This window comes from Tetrao urogallus (assembly GCF_951394365.1).
Source record: "Tetrao urogallus genome assembly, chromosome: 15".
Lineage (NCBI taxonomy): Eukaryota > Metazoa > Chordata > Aves > Galliformes > Phasianidae > Tetrao > Tetrao urogallus.
In genome coordinates this window covers 5,953,689-5,971,210 of record NC_136828.1, presented here as the reverse complement: position 1 = coordinate 5,971,210, position 17,522 = coordinate 5,953,689, and the positions used below count along the sequence as shown (strand labels likewise).

General features: G+C 44.3%; 2 protein-coding genes across 2 annotated transcripts in view; one reads left to right on the top strand and one right to left on the bottom strand.

Moving 5' to 3' along the window:
• Positions 1-2,611: 2,611 nt before the first annotated feature.
• On the top strand, positions 2,612-10,891 carry TVP23A (trans-golgi network vesicle protein 23 homolog A; the record flags this gene model as incomplete). The annotated part of the gene is made up of 6 exons (XM_079542855.1): positions 2,612-2,802; positions 6,334-6,478; positions 7,360-7,449; positions 8,931-9,056; positions 10,310-10,439; positions 10,830-10,891. The coding sequence occupies 6 exons, from the start codon at positions 2,612-2,614 to the stop codon at positions 10,889-10,891; spliced, it is 744 nt and encodes a 247-aa protein (XP_079398981.1).
• A 1,064-nt stretch (positions 10,892-11,955) lies between these two features.
• NUBP1 (NUBP iron-sulfur cluster assembly factor 1, cytosolic) overlaps positions 11,956-17,522 on the bottom strand; it is a gene marked incomplete at its 5' end in the record, with an annotated part of 72,686 nt that continues 67,119 nt past the window's right edge. The window contains 10 exon segments of the mRNA XM_079543060.1: positions 11,956-12,110; positions 12,594-12,677; positions 13,337-13,439; positions 13,564-13,674; positions 14,293-14,447; positions 14,912-15,002; positions 15,264-15,296; positions 15,819-15,887; positions 16,003-16,139; positions 16,222-16,323. Coding sequence (XP_079399186.1) covers positions 12,058-12,110; positions 12,594-12,677; positions 13,337-13,439; positions 13,564-13,674; positions 14,293-14,447; positions 14,912-15,002; positions 15,264-15,296; positions 15,819-15,887; positions 16,003-16,139; positions 16,222-16,323 — 938 coding nt within the window. The 3' untranslated portion in view covers positions 11,956-12,057.

Genomic DNA, 17,522 nt, shown 5'->3' with positions numbered 1-17,522 from the left:
GTCCTGCAGGAGTTGGTTATACTTCTTTTACTTAAGCCTAGAGCCATGGAAGCACATCTGTGAGTGCTGTAACATGTTTTTGTCTTGGCACAGCACCACCTTGACATGAAATGACAACAGAGTGGCACAACGTCCCGACAGAAATTGCTGGGTCAGGCTCTTGATATTAGTTTAGGCCATGATCAGGAGGGGCAGAGTCAGGTTTATCAGTTTTCCCAGCAACACAATTGCTACAGGCTATGCACCAAGAGGGTAAACAAGATGACTAGGCAGAAAACCACTACCAGACCTTCGGCTGGTCCTGTTTTCCACCCCTCACCCAACTACGCCTTCCTTTCCTCCAGCATGTCTTTTCAGGAGAATCCTACAGGACTAGGATAGGAAGGCCTCTATTTGGTCTTGGTGAGAACTGCTCATTGATTAATGGCAAATTCACAGCAGCAAGTGATTGTAGCTGTAGCAAGTTGTACCCGCAAAGTGGTATAGCATACCACTTCATGCTATAAATCTTAGCAATTAGACGAAATCTTAATCTATTTCATAAGAGGCCAAGGTTGTACTGTTCACAAACCAGTCTTCCCTCAAAACCAAACCACAATTCTTAATTCAGTGTAACCACGTCTTCAACTTGCCATTGAAGCAGCATTTGAAGATTTGCTATCTTTACTGTATTGCTGATCTTTCCAGAATTGGAATAATTTGTACTTAAAATTACTGCAAAATTGGTAGTCCTATGAAATCCTAGAAAACACCAGAAATGTTTAACAAATAATGTTTTTCTAATAATCCCCAAATTAATTCCTTTACAACAGTAAACTGCAGACCACTTCTAAAGCTGAGGAAGTCATTTGTCCAATGATTCCTCTAGTGACCAAGGATTCTTTCTAGCTTCTAAGTTATTTTAAAAGGAGATGATAACCCATAAAGTACCTTCAATAATCAGAACATATTTTGACAGACCTTTAAAAAGAATATCAATAAAATCACTTGCATGGTATAATGACAGTCATCTGTGGGATTATCGAACAGAGTTTGTCAGGAAAGCAGACAATCCCTGCAGTGAATTGCTGGCACAAGAACTGGAGAGAGGGAAAAGTAAATAACCATTTATCTATTTTAAAACAAAAAGAAAAAACCAAACCATGTGTTCTTTTTCTTGTTTCCAGTTGTATCATTCCGATGCTACTACTGCAGTCAAATAGCAATAGCAGAGTACTAAATCAGATACCTAATGTAACTGACTAATCCTCACCTCTCCCACGGAAGTATTGTCTTTCCTGACAAGGAACACAGCATGTGGTATTTTCTTTGACCTCGGAATAAAAATTCAGTGACTCAGACAATAGAGCAGTATTATCGAGTCACTAGATTCAAACAATCCAGCTTGCTGGCACAACGTTGCAGGCGGTTGGACTCCATCCTTAAAGGTCCCTTCCAACCCCAACAATTCTGTGATTCTGTGTGACACACGAAAGAAGAGCTGATACAGAAGCTTAGGTAACCAAGCTGTCAGACAGAGAGGCAAGACCTTCATTACTGCAGTTCTGGAGCTGCTTCTAAGTTAGAAGCCAGCTCTATTTAAGTTCTTTGCAATGCATTTCTCATAAACCACAGTGCCTGTTGGTATGTTAATTATGTATGTAAACTTCAGGCACACATAAAATTATTTAATAATTGTACCTGAGGCTGAGGGAGCTGGGCTTGTTCAGCCTGGAGAAAAGAAGGCCTGCAGGGTGACTTCATTGCAGCCTTTCAGTACCTAAAGGGAGCTTACAAACAGGAGGGGAATCAACTCTTTGAAAGGGTAGATAACAGCAGGATAAGGGGAAATGGTTTAAGTTGAGGGAGGGGAGATTTAGGTTGGATGTCAGGGGGAAATTCTTTACAGAGAGTGGTGAGGTGCTGGAAGAGCTGCCCAGAGAGGTTGTGGATGCCCCGTCCATCCCTGGAGGTGTTCAAGGCTGGACATGGATGGGGTCCTGGGCAGCCTGGTCTAGTATTGAATGTGGAGGTTGGTGGCCCTGCATGTGGCAGGGAGGTTGGAGATTCATGGTCCTTGAGGTCCCTTCCAACCCTGGCCATTCTGTGATTCTGTGATTCTATTTTACAGAAGACAGGTAAGATGTTAAGTGCAGGCTTATGTAACATCAGTAAAGCTGTCCCTCGATTCTTCACTTCGTACCCACCCGACCGACCCGTTTCTCGATCGTTCTGAGCACACTTCGGTTCCCCTATCCATATTCGGAAGCCTTTCTCCGTGCTGCCGCCTTACAACCATCCTGCAGCTTCAACAAAAGCAGGCTGAAACACCTTTAACTACAGGACGGGAATCCCTGCGCCAGGCTCGCGGTGCAGCCGCAGCTCTCCGCCGCTCGGCCGGGCTGCGGGGCGGCCCCGTTCCCTGAGGGGGCGGCCGTGCGAGCGGAGGAGCCCCCGGCCCCGCGCCATCTCAGCCCGAGCCGCCCGCCCGCAGGCGCCGCCGCGCACCTCAGCGCGGGCGACGAGGCTCCGCCGCGCCTCAGCCCTGAGCGGGCCGCGCCCGGGTCCGGCGGGATCCTTCTCCCTCTGACACCTCCGGGCGCCGGCGACTGCCACACCCCGCAACCGCGGCATGAAGCAGGTAGAGGCGCGGGCGGGCGGCGCGGGGCGGCGGGCTGCGGCGGTGGCGCGGCCTCCCCGCCCCTCGGCGCTGACGGGAGCGCTGTGGGGGTCCCCGCCGCAGGCGCTGGTGGACGACACCGAGGACGTGTCTCTGGACTTCGGCAGCGAGGAGGAGCTGGCGCTGCGGAAAGCCAAAATCAGGTAACGGGGAGCGGAGCGGATCGGGCCCCGCCCCCCCACCGCCGGCCGCTGCTGCCGCGTTGCGCTCGGGCCGCGTTGCGCGCTGCAGGGAGGGCCCCGACGCAGCGCCCCGCCACACCGCAGCACCGCCATACCGCAGCGTTCTGCTGCTTGGAGCCGAAGGGCCCCCAGCCAAACGCTGTCAAAGATGAGGTGTATCGTAGCATCATAGAACGGTTTGGGTTGGAAGGGACCTTAAAAACCATCCAGCTCCAACCTTCCCCCTGATCGCGGGTTGCCACCCAGCAGATCAGGCTGCCAGGCCCATGCAGCCTCCAGAACTTCTCTGGGTAACCTGTGCCAGTGCCTCGCCGCCCTCTGAATAAAGGCCAGCTCCTTCGGCCTGTCTTCACAGGAGTGCTGCTCCAGCCCTCTGATCATCTTCATGGCCCTCCTCTGGATCTGCTCCAACAGCTGTCAAAGTGAATTGTCCATACGCACTCATCAATACTTCATATAATCAGCTTCTGTTGATACTGATCTCTTCCCTCCCACCAAGCTCCAGATGACTGTGGTAGACTGCAACATTAGCATGTTCTGCAGGCATAAATAAAATAAGGGACACTAAGTCTGCACAGCTTATCTGAGGCACACAAGCAGTCGTGCAACAGTTACAGTACAATTGCTCAGCTCTACCATTATCTGGTGGAATGTCTCAGCCCTTCCACTGCACTAGACTTGCAGTCTGGATCCATGGTGAGCTGCCATGACACAGCATTAACATCCCCAGAACTGTTTTCTGTGTTCTCTGCCATGGCAGCAGGTTTGAGGAAGGTTTGCATTCTGTTCTGTATTATGGTGTGATTCTGGAGCGCATGGCTTGAATGGAGGTGTCTAAACTGGGAACTAAAACTTGCAAGTGTTGTATGCAGCAGACACAGTGGAACCAGACTGGAGTCTGGTGGGAACTGGAACTGTGCTGAAGTGCTTGCTTCAGACCTGTGGTACCAGCCCTATACAGTAAAACCAGCTCTGTTCTGCAGGTTCATGCTCCCTGATAACCGTACTACAGTGGGCTCACTTTGTTTAGATGATTATTTCACCAAAGACTGCTCTTCTTTCTTACCCTCATTGTGACAATGCTAAAGGATAATCTCTTATTGAAATATTTTGTGCTGTAGAATACAGAAGTGAAACTGCTCTGATTCTTTGGAAATAGAAAAGCAAACTTCTCTGTGAGCAGTTGTGCAAATGAGCCTGGTACACAGCCATGAGCTCCACAACTTCATTGCCTGTAAGAAGTCATAATGACATATTCTGGACGTTTGCTTTTATTAAACCTTATCCCACTTTCATACATCTTGGACTTACTCAGTTTGCACGAGCCATGACAAGTTGTACATTTGTGATTCTCCAGCATGTGTGCAAGTGCTCTTTAAAACCAAAAGGTGCACGGATAATGGTGTGGTTGGCGGCTGCTTCTGTTAGGAGGAGAGCACTACATTGCACAATTTGCAGCTCTGTGCAGTATCAAAACATTTAATCAGGATCAAGCAGGAGCATATGCTCACATCTGTTTCACGTTAGTCAGGTAACACAAGATGATGGAGAGAGGGTCTGGTTGCTCAAAATTGGCCTAAATATATCTGAAGTTCTGGACAGGAGGTGCAAAGAGTGGCATGCAGAGCTGCCGTGGCTCTTGGCGCAGGTGCCTGGGCAACACTGGTTCAGTGGTACACTGTAGGGCTGACCCAATTTGATCCCTTAATGCAGGGTCCAACTAAATTCACAGCAGTTCATTCCTATCCTGACAGCCATCATCCTTTCGAATGGAACAAAGTTATTAATGATATAATTGGTAATAGTTTAGTCCTATGAGAAGTTGGTGTGCATTTAAAGCCTACACTGTCTTCCGTCAGTACAAGAAATCATGTTAGTTCATACAATTTCTTAATTGCTACCATACTTCTGGGAACTGTATTTTTAAAAAAAATGTATCAAGTACAATTGAAAATGTATTCACTGAGAGCTGTATAGCTTATGTCAAAAAGCATGCAGAGGCTTCGCCTTCACGCTTGAACAGTTTCCTTTATCTCAGATTATTTGTTCAAAGTTCTGTTCCTATATGGTAGAAGCTGTAAGCTTCACCTGGTGGCTGCAAGTTAGGGAAATGCATGTTTGCTCTGCTGGATGAGGAAGCAAACAGTATGAACTGGATTTGTTTAGTTTCAGAATTCAGAATCAGAAAACATTTATTGTTAGCATATATAGGTGCACGTGTTCTGCGAATGAGGGAGTCATGCAGGGAACAACATGCCAGTGCTGAGCAGTCTAACTCTTCTTCCCCTCGGACCTGCAGATGTGTCTCTGGCCTGAGCAGCTCTATCTCTATATCTCTGTGAGGGGCTTGACTCTCTGTAGTCCCCACAAAAAGCATTCAGGGCTGTAACAAACGTGGGCCTCCTGCTTCTCCAGAGTGCCCCCCGCATAACTATAAAAGCTGTCTGCCCTGATGCTCTCCAGGGTTGCAGCCTACAAGTAGCCCTTATTACTTCAACTTACTATTTGTGCAGCTGAACTCTTACATCATGTTGAACAAGAAGTACCAAGGCAGGATCTGCTTTTGGCAGCTCACAGGATTCCTTCCGCCTGTGTAAGAAAAAACCCCTTTCATTTCACATGTCACGTGTTTATCTGTAAGTCAGAAGTTTTTTGGAAAGTCTGTGGTTAGTGTGGGCACAGCAGTACATGCAAGCTTCAGCTGTGTGTCATTCTTGCTTTTCCAGTCAGGCATCTTTACTACAAGCACAATATTTCCATTATATAATAGTTGACTTCTACAATAAATAGGTAAATAAATAGGTATGGAGTAATAATATTATAATGAAGGAATACATATAGTAAGTACTATAATTTAAACTCCAGTCAAATTTACGAAGATTTATAATATGCATATGAAATTTTTAATTATACCTAATAGAATAAGAAATAAAATAGATAATTAATGAAGGTTTGGGCCATACTACTCTTAATTGCTTAAAGAGATAGAGGGGCTTTGTGAAACAATCACAGATGGAAATAAACCATCTTATTTGGAAAACAGATTTTATTCATTGTGGTTTCAAGGGAGGACGTTACTCAGGTGGAATGGCTTTTAATTAACTGTCCTTTTAAACTCACAGAAACCAGCTGTTTCTGTTGTTTTGCACTTGGCATATTACCTGGACTGTGCATCTTACAGCATTCCTCCAAGCCCACGTCCACCAACCACTCACCAGATTCCTTTACACAGCACCACGAAGCTCATGGCTGTGCAGGTTTTGTTCCATCTTTGAGGAAGCATTAATACAACAATTGCTGTTCTTAGCTGTAGGCTGGAGGTTGGTTATTGGATGTATCATCACTTTGATCATTTATCAACATCTCAGATAACAACTACAAACTGAGATGTCACTGTAGACCAGAAATAGTTGCTGTACTGCACTGTCAGCATATACACTAACTGTCCTCCTTGTCCCATAACTTCCTAAGTGCTCTGTGTTGTTTTTCCAGGCACCCACTGGCCACCTTTTTCCACCTGTTTTTCCGAGTGAGTGCTATTATTACCTACTTGTTCTGTGACTGGTTCAGCAACAGCTTTGTTGCCTGTTTTGTCACTATTCTCCTTCTTCTATCCTTTGACTTTTGGTCAGTAAAGGTAAGATGATCCTGAACAGTAATTACCTTTGAAAGTATTGTTATGCCATTAACAAATATATATACTATTAATAAAAAGGGAAGATATATACTGAAAGGGAGACAGACATTGTGATCTGTTGATTTAGTAAATGGGTCAATCCTGTTTTATACAAGGCTTTTACATATCATAGTCACTGGTGTAAGTTACTAACATGGTAGGAAAGCAGCCTTGCCACAGATTTGTTTGTATACTTTGTGTATCCTTAGGAAAAAATAGATAGTAGTTTTCAATAAGGATGGGAAAGGACCCAGAGGATGCCTATAGCTGTGCCTCACAGCCCTCAGAGGGCCCAGCTGTGGTACCAGCACCATCGTGATGGCCAGGGGGTTGGTGGGGCCAGCCCAGAGTCCCCAGGGGTGCAAAGAACAAAGTTTAAATCCTGTGTGAAACACTGATGTGTCTCCAACTTACAGTAAAATTATAGTATTGATCCAGGTTCAAAAATACTTTCTTAATTTAATTGTTTGCTTGATTCCAAGCAGCTCACTTGTTTATAATTAATTTTCCATTTTTTTTCCCAGTGTGTTTTTGGTTGGTGTTCTCTCAGTAAGAATTTATCAGTCTTCTCCAAGTAACTGACTTAGGAAAGATGCACCCTATCATTTCTTATCTAAGTTAATATTATTGTGCTAATGATCAGATTAGGAGAACGGGTCTCTCCATTTCTATTAACTCATCTGTTCTTAGTGACTGTTGTGCACAAACTGACAGAGGCCTTAGAAATAAATTTAGTATTTGGTAAGAAATACCATTTTCAGACATGCTTGTCTTTATTTTAAATGTTTTCTGACAAATGAGTGATGCAGCTGCTTAATGCAAATAATTGTTTCTGTCACTAGAATGTGACAGGAAGACTCTTGGTTGGTTTACGTTGGTGGAACCAGATTGATGAAGATGGAAAAAGTCACTGGGTATTTGAAGCAAAAAGGGTAAGAATGATAATTAAAGGCACATGACAAGCAGAAAGCGTGTGAAAAGCTTGTCGTATCCATACTAATTAAAAAAAAGAACAAATGAGAACAACTTATAATGAATCCATCTTCCCGTAGTTATTTACAAAACAGAATTATCTTCAGGAAGGAACTATGTTGAAAGCAAGGCTGAATAGTTCAAATTCATTTTCTTAAAAGTTAGTTTCTTTTATTCATGCTCATGGGCAGCAGCACCCAGATTCTGGAGCATTCTAACACTGCTAGTGCTGAGCAAAGAAGCCCCATCAAATGGCACTTGGCATTGCTGCTAGAGTCAAGACTGCCAGTTCCACATTTGTTTGCTAACACAGTGTCCAACACCCCAGCAGACAAGAGTTTGGTCGAACAACACTCAAGTGTTGCACAGTAGGTCACCCTTTTTATGCAAAGCCAGAGGTGCACACAACTGAGGTGCTGAGCCCAACAGAACTGCCCCAGAGATGCAGGCCAGCAGTGCCCTCTAGCAGCCCTGTGTGCAGCTGGGGCTGTACGTGCAGGAATGCAGCAGGCAGCGTGGCTGCACACCAGTAAGGGGAGAGCAGAGGTCAGCTTTCTGCCTGTAATTTAAGTGAAATCTAGGATACAAGCAAGTCTGCAGGAAAGCAAGGAAGCTGGAAGACCTCCAGTGTATCACAGTTTTGTGGAGCTGAGAAAGACAGCAAGAGCTTTCTTGGCACTTACTGTAAAATGAGTACGTGCATTGCCTACTTCACTTACTGCAGTTTGTCAGTCAGTACAAAGTCCGCTCACCTCTGTGGGCTCAAGCCTTCAAAAACTTCTGGCAAATGGGTTGATTAACGTGGGGATCATAACAACAGAGGAAGGGAGGTATAAATAGGGTAGATTGTATTTTTGTCCTGGTTTACTGATCATGGCACAGCCTGGGGTACCCACTGTTCTCTTACTTCCCAGTCTGGGGCTCCATCTCTTGCCACTCCTCTGGCAGCTTTTTAAAATCTCCTCTGTGGGGTGGGTTTGCTTAGAAGTGTGACAAGTCATTCAGCACCAACCAGCAACCAATTCCTGGTACACTGCTGCTGCTGGGACAGAAGCTCAACCTAGAAATCCTACCAGCAGCTGAGGTGTGCTGGAAGACAGTAACACACCCTGAACATCACAACTGCCAGCCCTTTAGGTCTTTCAGGTGTGGAGTTCTCTCTGTATTGACTTATTTTTTCCCCCGAACAGTAAGTGCTAGTGCAGCATCTCTGCTGGTAATTTGTTGGTAATTATGGTTACATGTATTAAAATTCTGTTTGTAACACTGTCTTCTGTGTCACACATCTCTCAGGAATCTGAGAGATAGTAGGAATCTGATGCCAAATTGAATTAAATGTAATAAATTCATGTAAAGATTTATGTCAATTCCTCCTTTGTTCATCTGTTAATTATTGTGGGTTTTGGTTTTGTGACTAAAATGTCAATAATTTCCTTTGTAGGTGCCTACAATAGCTGCCTCAACTGAAGCTGAAGCTCGAATCTTTTGGCTTGGCCTCATCATCTGCCCAGTGATTTGGACAGTGTTTTTTTTCAGCACCTTGTTTTCCCTGAAGCTGAAATGGCTGGTAAGTCTGGGGTTACTGAATGAACGATAGCTGACAAGCAGTGTTAGCTGAGAGAAAACCCAGAGCTGTAGTTTTGCAAAAATCTTTGCATCAAGATCTCTCACGTTACAAAAATCCCAATAAGAATTTGAAATCTGAGGTTTCTGTAGTGAAGCCCTGAGCTCAGGAATGCAACTTTCAGCCTGGCTTTACTGTGTTATCAACTGTTGACAGTTTCACCTGTCTCAAGAAGGGCATCTTAAAGGTTGGCAGAATTGTAGCTTCACTTGTAACTACAGCAGCTTACTTTTCCCCAGAGCTGTGTACCCCATACTTGCACTGTGCTAACAGACTTTAAGAAATCATTGTTTTCCCCTGTAAACTTTTCTATTGTGTCTGCATAATCACCACAGAATACATTTTGTTACGTTGCTGTGCTAAGTATGATTTTGTTACTGATTTTTAAGAGGTAAAGTGCCTTGCATACATACTGCTACATAACAAACAATACCTGAGATTGCATTTTATTACTTAATGGAACAGGAAATTCATCTGTGGGTATGAGTTGATTGCAAATAATTAACTGCTTTATCGTGGCTCAAATGGCATCACTAAAGAAACAACAGTTAAAATTAAACCAGCAGTTGTTCTCCACCCTTAGTTTTGAAAACCAGAATTGGACCCAAGCTAGCAATGAAGATGCATGTTGCTCATACATTGGGAAGCAAGTTCCACAAATGAAAATGCAGTAGCTTCTAGGAAACAAAGTTTCTCTGAGCCTATAAGCACCAATGGTTCCACTTATTTTTACTGCCTGCTAATGGTGGATACTGATTTGTATCTATTGATGCTCTCTGTAAACCTGCGAGTTTCAGGATCTTACAGCGAGGCATTTGTCAGCAAACGTATCTGCAGGCTTGCTGTGTATCTGCTCATGAGGATATGTCAGGCTTAGAAGAAGTGAAATGATTATAGAATTAGTTGGATAGGTGCTTTTTTCTTTTTTTTTGAATAGGAGCTTAAATATTTCAAGATACAGAATGACTTGAGCCAAAAATTTTAACACTTTTTAAAAAATGTATTTTCTTACAGAAAGGGATTGCTGTGTTTAATATGAATGTATCTCTTTTAAGGTTATTCATTATTTGAAGCAATATATTTCTTTTATATATATAACATCCTTCTTATAACATACGTATGCATATATTTTCCCTGCATACAATCTACATATATGGCAGCACATTCATCTCTGCTAAACTTCTGTTTGTCTGCAGGCTCTTGTCATAGCTGGTATCTCCCTTCAGACTGCTAATTTATATGGATACATCCACTGCAAATTAGGGGGACAGAAAAGCATCAGCAAAATAACTTCAAGGTTTTTTGTCACAGCAGATGTAGCCAAGAGTAAGTATTAAGTTGGTCTGCCAGCAGCAGCCCATGAAGTATCAAACACTGACCTGCCTCATACTGTTACAGGCTTTGGCTTCTTCCAGATACTGATTCCTAACATATCTTCTGGCAGGGCTTCCAGCACGTCCACCTTGTGAGCTCCCACCACGGGGCTGCGCCAAAGTCACTGCTCTGTATTCAGGAGCTGGCTGAAGCTCCATGGCTGAGCAGCTTCTAAACCCCATGACGAATTTTCTCCGAGTGAAGTGCTCAGTACCATGCTGATTTAGCACAGCACGTGGGCATTGCTGAAAGAGCTACCTTAAACCCTCGGGTTTCCAGCAGCCTCTTCCCTGTGTATATTAAATGATGCTAACATCTGCCTGTCATGTTTTCACTCAACAGGACAGAGCAGGGGGATTTCAGAAGACCGCATTGAAGGACATGGGAAGACACGGACCAGATAATCAATTAAGGAAAAACAAGAGGAGGAGCAGTAGGAGTACTCACTTATAAAAGCTGTTTTTCATATGAAATTATTGAAGTAAAGCTCTTCTAGAATTGTCTGCATGAAATAATGATTTTCTGTCATTTGTGTTTGTGTTATCAGTCTCCAAAACCTCTCAATTTACTTCAAAATGACTTTCCCCAAAAGGCAGTTTGCTTGTAGTTGTGCAGAAGTTCAAAAAGCAGACATGATCTTGAGAAAAACCTGTAAACTAAACTGAAACTGCTAGATTGTCCCGAGCATTAGAATGCAGCCAGGTGATGATCATTTGTTTAATTCTGAAACTAAAATCAATAAAGTGAAAGTACCTTTTCCTCCTGTACACAACACAGATTTCCCAACTCTTTGATTACTCGGTAAAAAGAAGAGGAATTACAATTGTATAAGGACAGCTTGGTTAGGGACTGTTATTGTTATTTTAAAAGTGCTCAGGCTTAAGAGTCAGTACAAGGAAAAAAACAGTGTCATGCAGCCACAGTTACGCTGAAGTAATCAAAATCCATTAATCTTATTCTGATTTGTGTCGTAAATACAATTCTGTACTTGTGCTGTTAACTGTAAGCTGCCTAACATCTAGGTGTTTTAAAACCAATGCCAATTGTAAGGAAAGAGGACATCACTTCAAAAATTCCACTCTAAAAACAGATCTTTTCCACTGACAAAGATACTTATGTGATGTTCAGTAAGAGAGACATCTGGCATTGCAACTCATCCTACAGCAGAAGGCAGGACAGAGCCTACTGCACAGGCATGTAAGAGTTTAGATAGAATGTCCCAGTGTCACTGAAGCCTATTTTACATTCAGCTTTGTGAATAAGATTTTGTCCATGTACGTTTTCAAAAGCCAACTTCATATTCATGTCATCAGTGTGACGACTGGATGCAAACTGCACCTTTGTAACACAGATGAAGGTTTGTTTATTTTATCTAGTTAACCTCATAGCATGTTCTGAGACCAGCTGTGAATTTCGGTAATCTTGATTAATCTTTATGGAAAAAAAGAGAATGACATTAATACTAAGAATTTATTTGCAGTATACAAAAAGAATACATTCCTTATATTAAGTCAAGGCAAGGCATAAGTTACTTTTCTGTAATTACACATGAAGCATATTTTTATTGTGTTCAGATAATCTTTTCTTCTTGAAAATGGTGCTGATCACAGTACTCCTGAATCCCTGGAGAGACAGGGAAAAAGTAATACATAAATACCAATCCTGCTGTCCCCTGCTGCTCTCACAGGTTGGGCCTTTGTCACGGAATTTTGCTGCTATCTTGAAACTGTACATCATTGGCTCCTGGGGTAGTTTATATGCAATTACAACCAGGAGGAAGCAATATTACCCAGCTGTATCACACTTAGTAGGCTCCCCTTGGTGGCCTGCTTAAAAACTGCTTGAGAGCAAGCAAACACACACCTTTTCTTAAAGTTAATGACTTAAGCAAAAGAATGAAAACAGTTATTATATACAACTCAGTCACCAGTTTGTAAGTCTGCCATAACTAACGACCAAAAGAAGATTACATTGCACGTTACATTCTTAATTGCTATGCACGTGTACCCTGGTTTGTTTTCTGATTACATGCGGCAGAAAACCAATTTCTAGCACCTTTAATGCACTGCAGCAGGGATTCACCTTCATGGTGATTTTAAGACTTACTTTGAATTATGTTCCTGTAAGTTGACGTCGCTGGAGACTCAGGCACTTCAGACAAGAAAGACTGACCTTTGTCACAACTTCTTCCTGGAAGGACAGGAAAAGCATGAAAACAGTGCAACAAGAAGAAAAGAACTTGTCTTTACTTACTGCTCATCCCACTATCAGTTATATTCCTCCAAGGAACCACTGGTATCCATTCCTTTTAAGAAATGGTTACGTCAGTGATGGAGCTGCAGCTCACAGTTGTACAAAGGATCACCATCAGCAGGAAGTTTCAACCGTTACTTTGGAAGTACTGACCTGTTCCTCAAGTCATTAAATCAAGTGTTCATTTCTAATAGCCAGTGAGGAACCAAGGCATCACACAATCCACAACAGGATTTGAGTCATGCCAGTGAGAGTGAAGAAAGAGCACTAATTTTAATGCTTATCATTTACAAGTTGCTATTCTTCACAGAAGAATTTACTAACTGTGTTTTCAGGTGATTACATAAAAAAGACACCACATATTTAGAGTAAGGATTATACAGCTGAAAAGACGTGTAATAAAATCCTCATCAAGATGAAACATCAGGTTAAGTAAATTACCCAGCACTTTTCACACCATGGTATGTGTGATTCAGACGCTCTATGTAAAAAAGAATATTTACCTGAGACACAAAACATGTAACATTCTGTCAGACTCCCCAGTAAGAACACCAGCACAGTTTTAAAGCTGTTGTAGTGCAACACAGTAACGTTACCTATTTTAGGATCTAGAGGCACTTTTCCCAGGAGGGAAACATTTAAGTTCTGGCACATCTTCTCTGCACCTCCAGTAGTTGGGGGAAAGATCTGAGATTCTTTCTGGGACAACATGAAAATAAGAGTTACAGTGCTCCAATTCTGAGAACAAGGTATTTTTCCAGAAATGTTTGATATGCAAACAACAGCGAGATAAAGAAATGTTTTAAGATACAGACAGCCTTACCTTGCAGTTTGGACATATAAAGCCACTCATGTTCTCCACAACACCTATGATTGGCAGTTTCACTTTATGACAGAAGTTGATTTCTTTCCGAACATCCTGAAGTGAGACTTCCTACAAACATGAAGAAACAATTGGACTTTATAATGAATTGCTTATAATCAATTGGCATTGTTCCCTTTGCTTATGTCCATCACAATACCTGTGAATTTGATGTAATTTGAATTTCAGACCTCTGATTTTTTCTTTTAAAACTGTACATCGCATAAATATGCCTTTCTCTATGTGCAAGTCAAGCTATCCCCCAGATTTTAAGTCTTTGTGTGACTGTTCTCTACTCCAACTGATTTATGGAAAGCACCAAGCAGCTGGGAGGCAGCACTTCATTTGCTGTCAAACAGTGCACACCTCATTTAAAAACTTATTGACTTCTGAGCTTTAAGCCACTGGTGACCAAATTACAAATGCACAGTGATGCCAGCTCATATCCTGAAGAAGCGAATTAATGCATTTCACTTCACAACACAGATCAGACAGCTTTTGACCGTGAACCACTCAGCTGTGCAGAAGCTCACTCAGGTCCATTACTCCACCAAGGCATCCACCTAGCTCATAAAGCAGCCAGCTGCACACACAAGCAAGTCAGTCAGCTCCCTTCTCTGAAATTAAACACTGATTGTAAACCAAGCACTTGCCGTGCTGCTTCTGTGAATGGAAATGCAGATCTCCTACCTGAGGGGTCGTAATTATAACAGCGCCATCTACACGCGACGCACTGAGGTACTGCACAATTGAGAGGTGCTCATCTGACGTCCCTGGAGGGGTGTCTACAATCAGGTAGTCAACTTCACCCCAGTCCACATCACGAAGAAATTGTTTGATCAGCCCTAGCAGAGAGGACAAGAACGTGGGATTAAATGAAATAAAAATCCTTGTATATTTCAGTCTGCTTCAAATTTTAGAGCCCAGATATGCAAATTCTTCTGACTACAGTCAACTTAGGTGTAGAAGTGCTTATTTTGCAAAGAATTAAAACAAACAAAAGGCAAAACCCAAAACCCAATAAACCACCTGACCCACTGTAGCCATTATTCAAAGAAACTAGAGAGGATATTGAGAAAAAGTTCTGTGATGAAAGCGGAAGCAGTAACACAACTATATTGTGCAGCTCTGGTTCGACTGTGCAAGAAAAATGATGAAGGTATGCTAACTACTACTGAACAGTGTGGAGTATTCACTGCTTCTTGCCATTGCTTACTATATTAGGTTTGTGCTTTAGCCAAGTAAGCTCATCTTCAGATATTCACTCTTCCAACCATGTAAGTTGTTGCTGAAAACCCTGAACACGTACCATTTTTTTTTGGTCCTCTCCAGATGACAGCATCGTCAGGACTACTGAGCAAGAACCCCACTGACATGACACCTAAGTTTTCCTCAACATACTAAAAGAGAAGAGAAACTCCATGCAGAACAGGAGAGAAAGGGTAGAGGGGATACACTACAGGTGACCTTCAGACAAAAAACACCTGGCATTTTCCCTGCATATTTTTAAGATTAATGAGATGTTTTCTGGGGGGTGTAAAAGACCCTCTGTCCACTACAATTAATACAAAAGCACACTGTGCTTCTTCCCCAGTCCTTCTGCTCCTTCCAACAGTGTCAAACCCAGCCAGCCACCTCTGGGAACAGCTGCACCAGCTTACCACTGGAGACCATCCTGATCCACTCTGATGAACCTGAAAATTGAAGAGATGCATACAAAGTCACATGAGAAATTAATGCAGAAGTTATGTAAAAGATGAACAGAAGATCGAAGAGGATAAAAAGACCTTGCCTATGGATGTGGTGCCACTGTATTGGACCAGGTTAATTAAAAATTGCAGAAATTAGATCTCCATTAATAAGTGAACTGCTTGAACGCTCTTGCTAGAAACATACCCATGATTTTATATAAACACATTAAACATTTCAGAGCTGATAGCACCATGCTGGTATGACTCAGGTTCAGTATTCATGGATTAGCAGTAGATTCAGAGCAGCACCTGCCTGGCAGAACTGGTCACCCTGACTGCCTGTGACTCTCTAACAAATGACACCACACTGCACAATGGCCATCTCAGCTTTTTTGCTCCCCTGGCTTCCCAATAAACGACCTTATAGAAGTGTTAAATCTAAGCGAAGCTTTAGTCTTAATGACACACTGGGGATGCTTTTATCTGACACATTCGCCTCTCGCTATAGGAGCAGTCAGAGCGCACCTGCTCTCCTTCCAGACCCATCATCTTAGGGATGGACGGCCCACAGATGTCGACGTCCAGCAGAGCAACCTGGAACACAAAGCAACGAAGGCCCGTGGAAACGCGCCTGCACAGCGGGGCTCTCAATGCCAAGCCCCGCAGCGCACACCGCAGCGCAATAAGCGGAAAGCCGATCGCGCCCCACCTGTTTGCCCTCGTCGGCCGCCAGCCCGCGAGCCAGCAGCGCGCTGAACGTGCTCTTCCCCACGCCGCCCTTCCCGGAGAGCACCACCACGATGTGCTTCACGCCGCGCAGCCGCTCCCTCAGCTCCGCCGCCTCGGCTGCGGGCAGTGCGGCCGCGTCAGCCCCGCCCCAGCGCGGAGCCCCGTCCCGCGCCCCCGGCCCTCTCACCGCCTTTCTCACCCGGGTCCGTCGCGGCGCCGCCGGCGGCGCAGAGCTTCTGGTTGGGGCATCCCTGACATGCGGCGGCCCGACCCGCCTGGGCGCTGCCGGTTCCCGGGCAGTCTGCAAGGGGATGCGACAGCTGCGGCACGAGTCCCGCCGGCGGCCGCGAGCGCCACGGCGCGCCGGACCCGCGCGGCGCCGCGTCCCTCACCCTCCGGCTGCGACCCGTCCGCCACCTCGGCCATGGCGCCGGCCATACGCCACTTCCGCCGGGAGCGCGGCGTCCTACGCGCATGCGCCTGCAGCCGGGGGGTGGCCGTACCGCCTCGACGCTAGGGGGCGCTGCAGGACGATAGTGGCCGCGCTGCGCCGTTGCGCGAGTGTTCGTGCTGGGAGTTTTGTGTGCACGACGTTATGTGCCGTTCCAGTAAAATAAGGCCACTGGTACAATTTGCCGCAGTTTTGAGTATCTGTGGAAACCGCAGCGGTAAAATTGAGAACCCGAAGGACCCCAGCTGAGCATCCTCTGTGTTAGCAAAGGACAGGCGATCTGACAGAGCCGAGCGTTGAGCCATGGCACCGTTCTTCTTCTTTCCTGGGGGAAAATAAAACACCGCTCTAAGTAACTGTCCACTGTCCAAAGGCAGACTAGGAACAGAAGTCTTGAAGCACTGTTAGTTTATGGGGAGCCGGCCTCTGGGGTCAGCTGTTGACCACTGCCTGTTACACCATTTCCATTTACAGGGCACTGACCTCAGGTAAATGCTGATCACTGTGTGCTACATGCAGAATTACTTGCAGAATTCCTGATGAAACAGCGGCTCCACTTGAGGCCAGGGCTCAGAGCAGTGCTTTGGGTCTGTGCTTCCTTCAAACATGGATCAGATTTGCTGATGTCAGCAAGCCTTTCCACACCATACAGTGAGGCATGTATGCAAACATTTCTCTTCTCGGGCCAACAGATCATTTCCTGTTCCCAAGATTATATAGAAAATTCCCCACACAGAGCAGCAAAATAAACCTCTTCCTTGGAACCCCCTCCCTCCTGAGGCAGCGAGGCCGCATCCATTCAGATACAGCTCACACGTCACGGGAAGATAAATATAACTTAACAATAATTTGATTGAAATTCTCTCTCCTTTTTTTTTTTTTTTTTTTCTTTTCTCTCAGCTGAAGTGTAATATCATGCTAGTGGTCTGCATCATAATGCATATAAATATGTACCTTTTTGTTTTCCCAAATTAAAACAAAAACACAAAAACAAGCTGATTCTGGTAAACCTGATGAGGTTCAGCACGGCAAGGTGCAGAGTTTGGCAT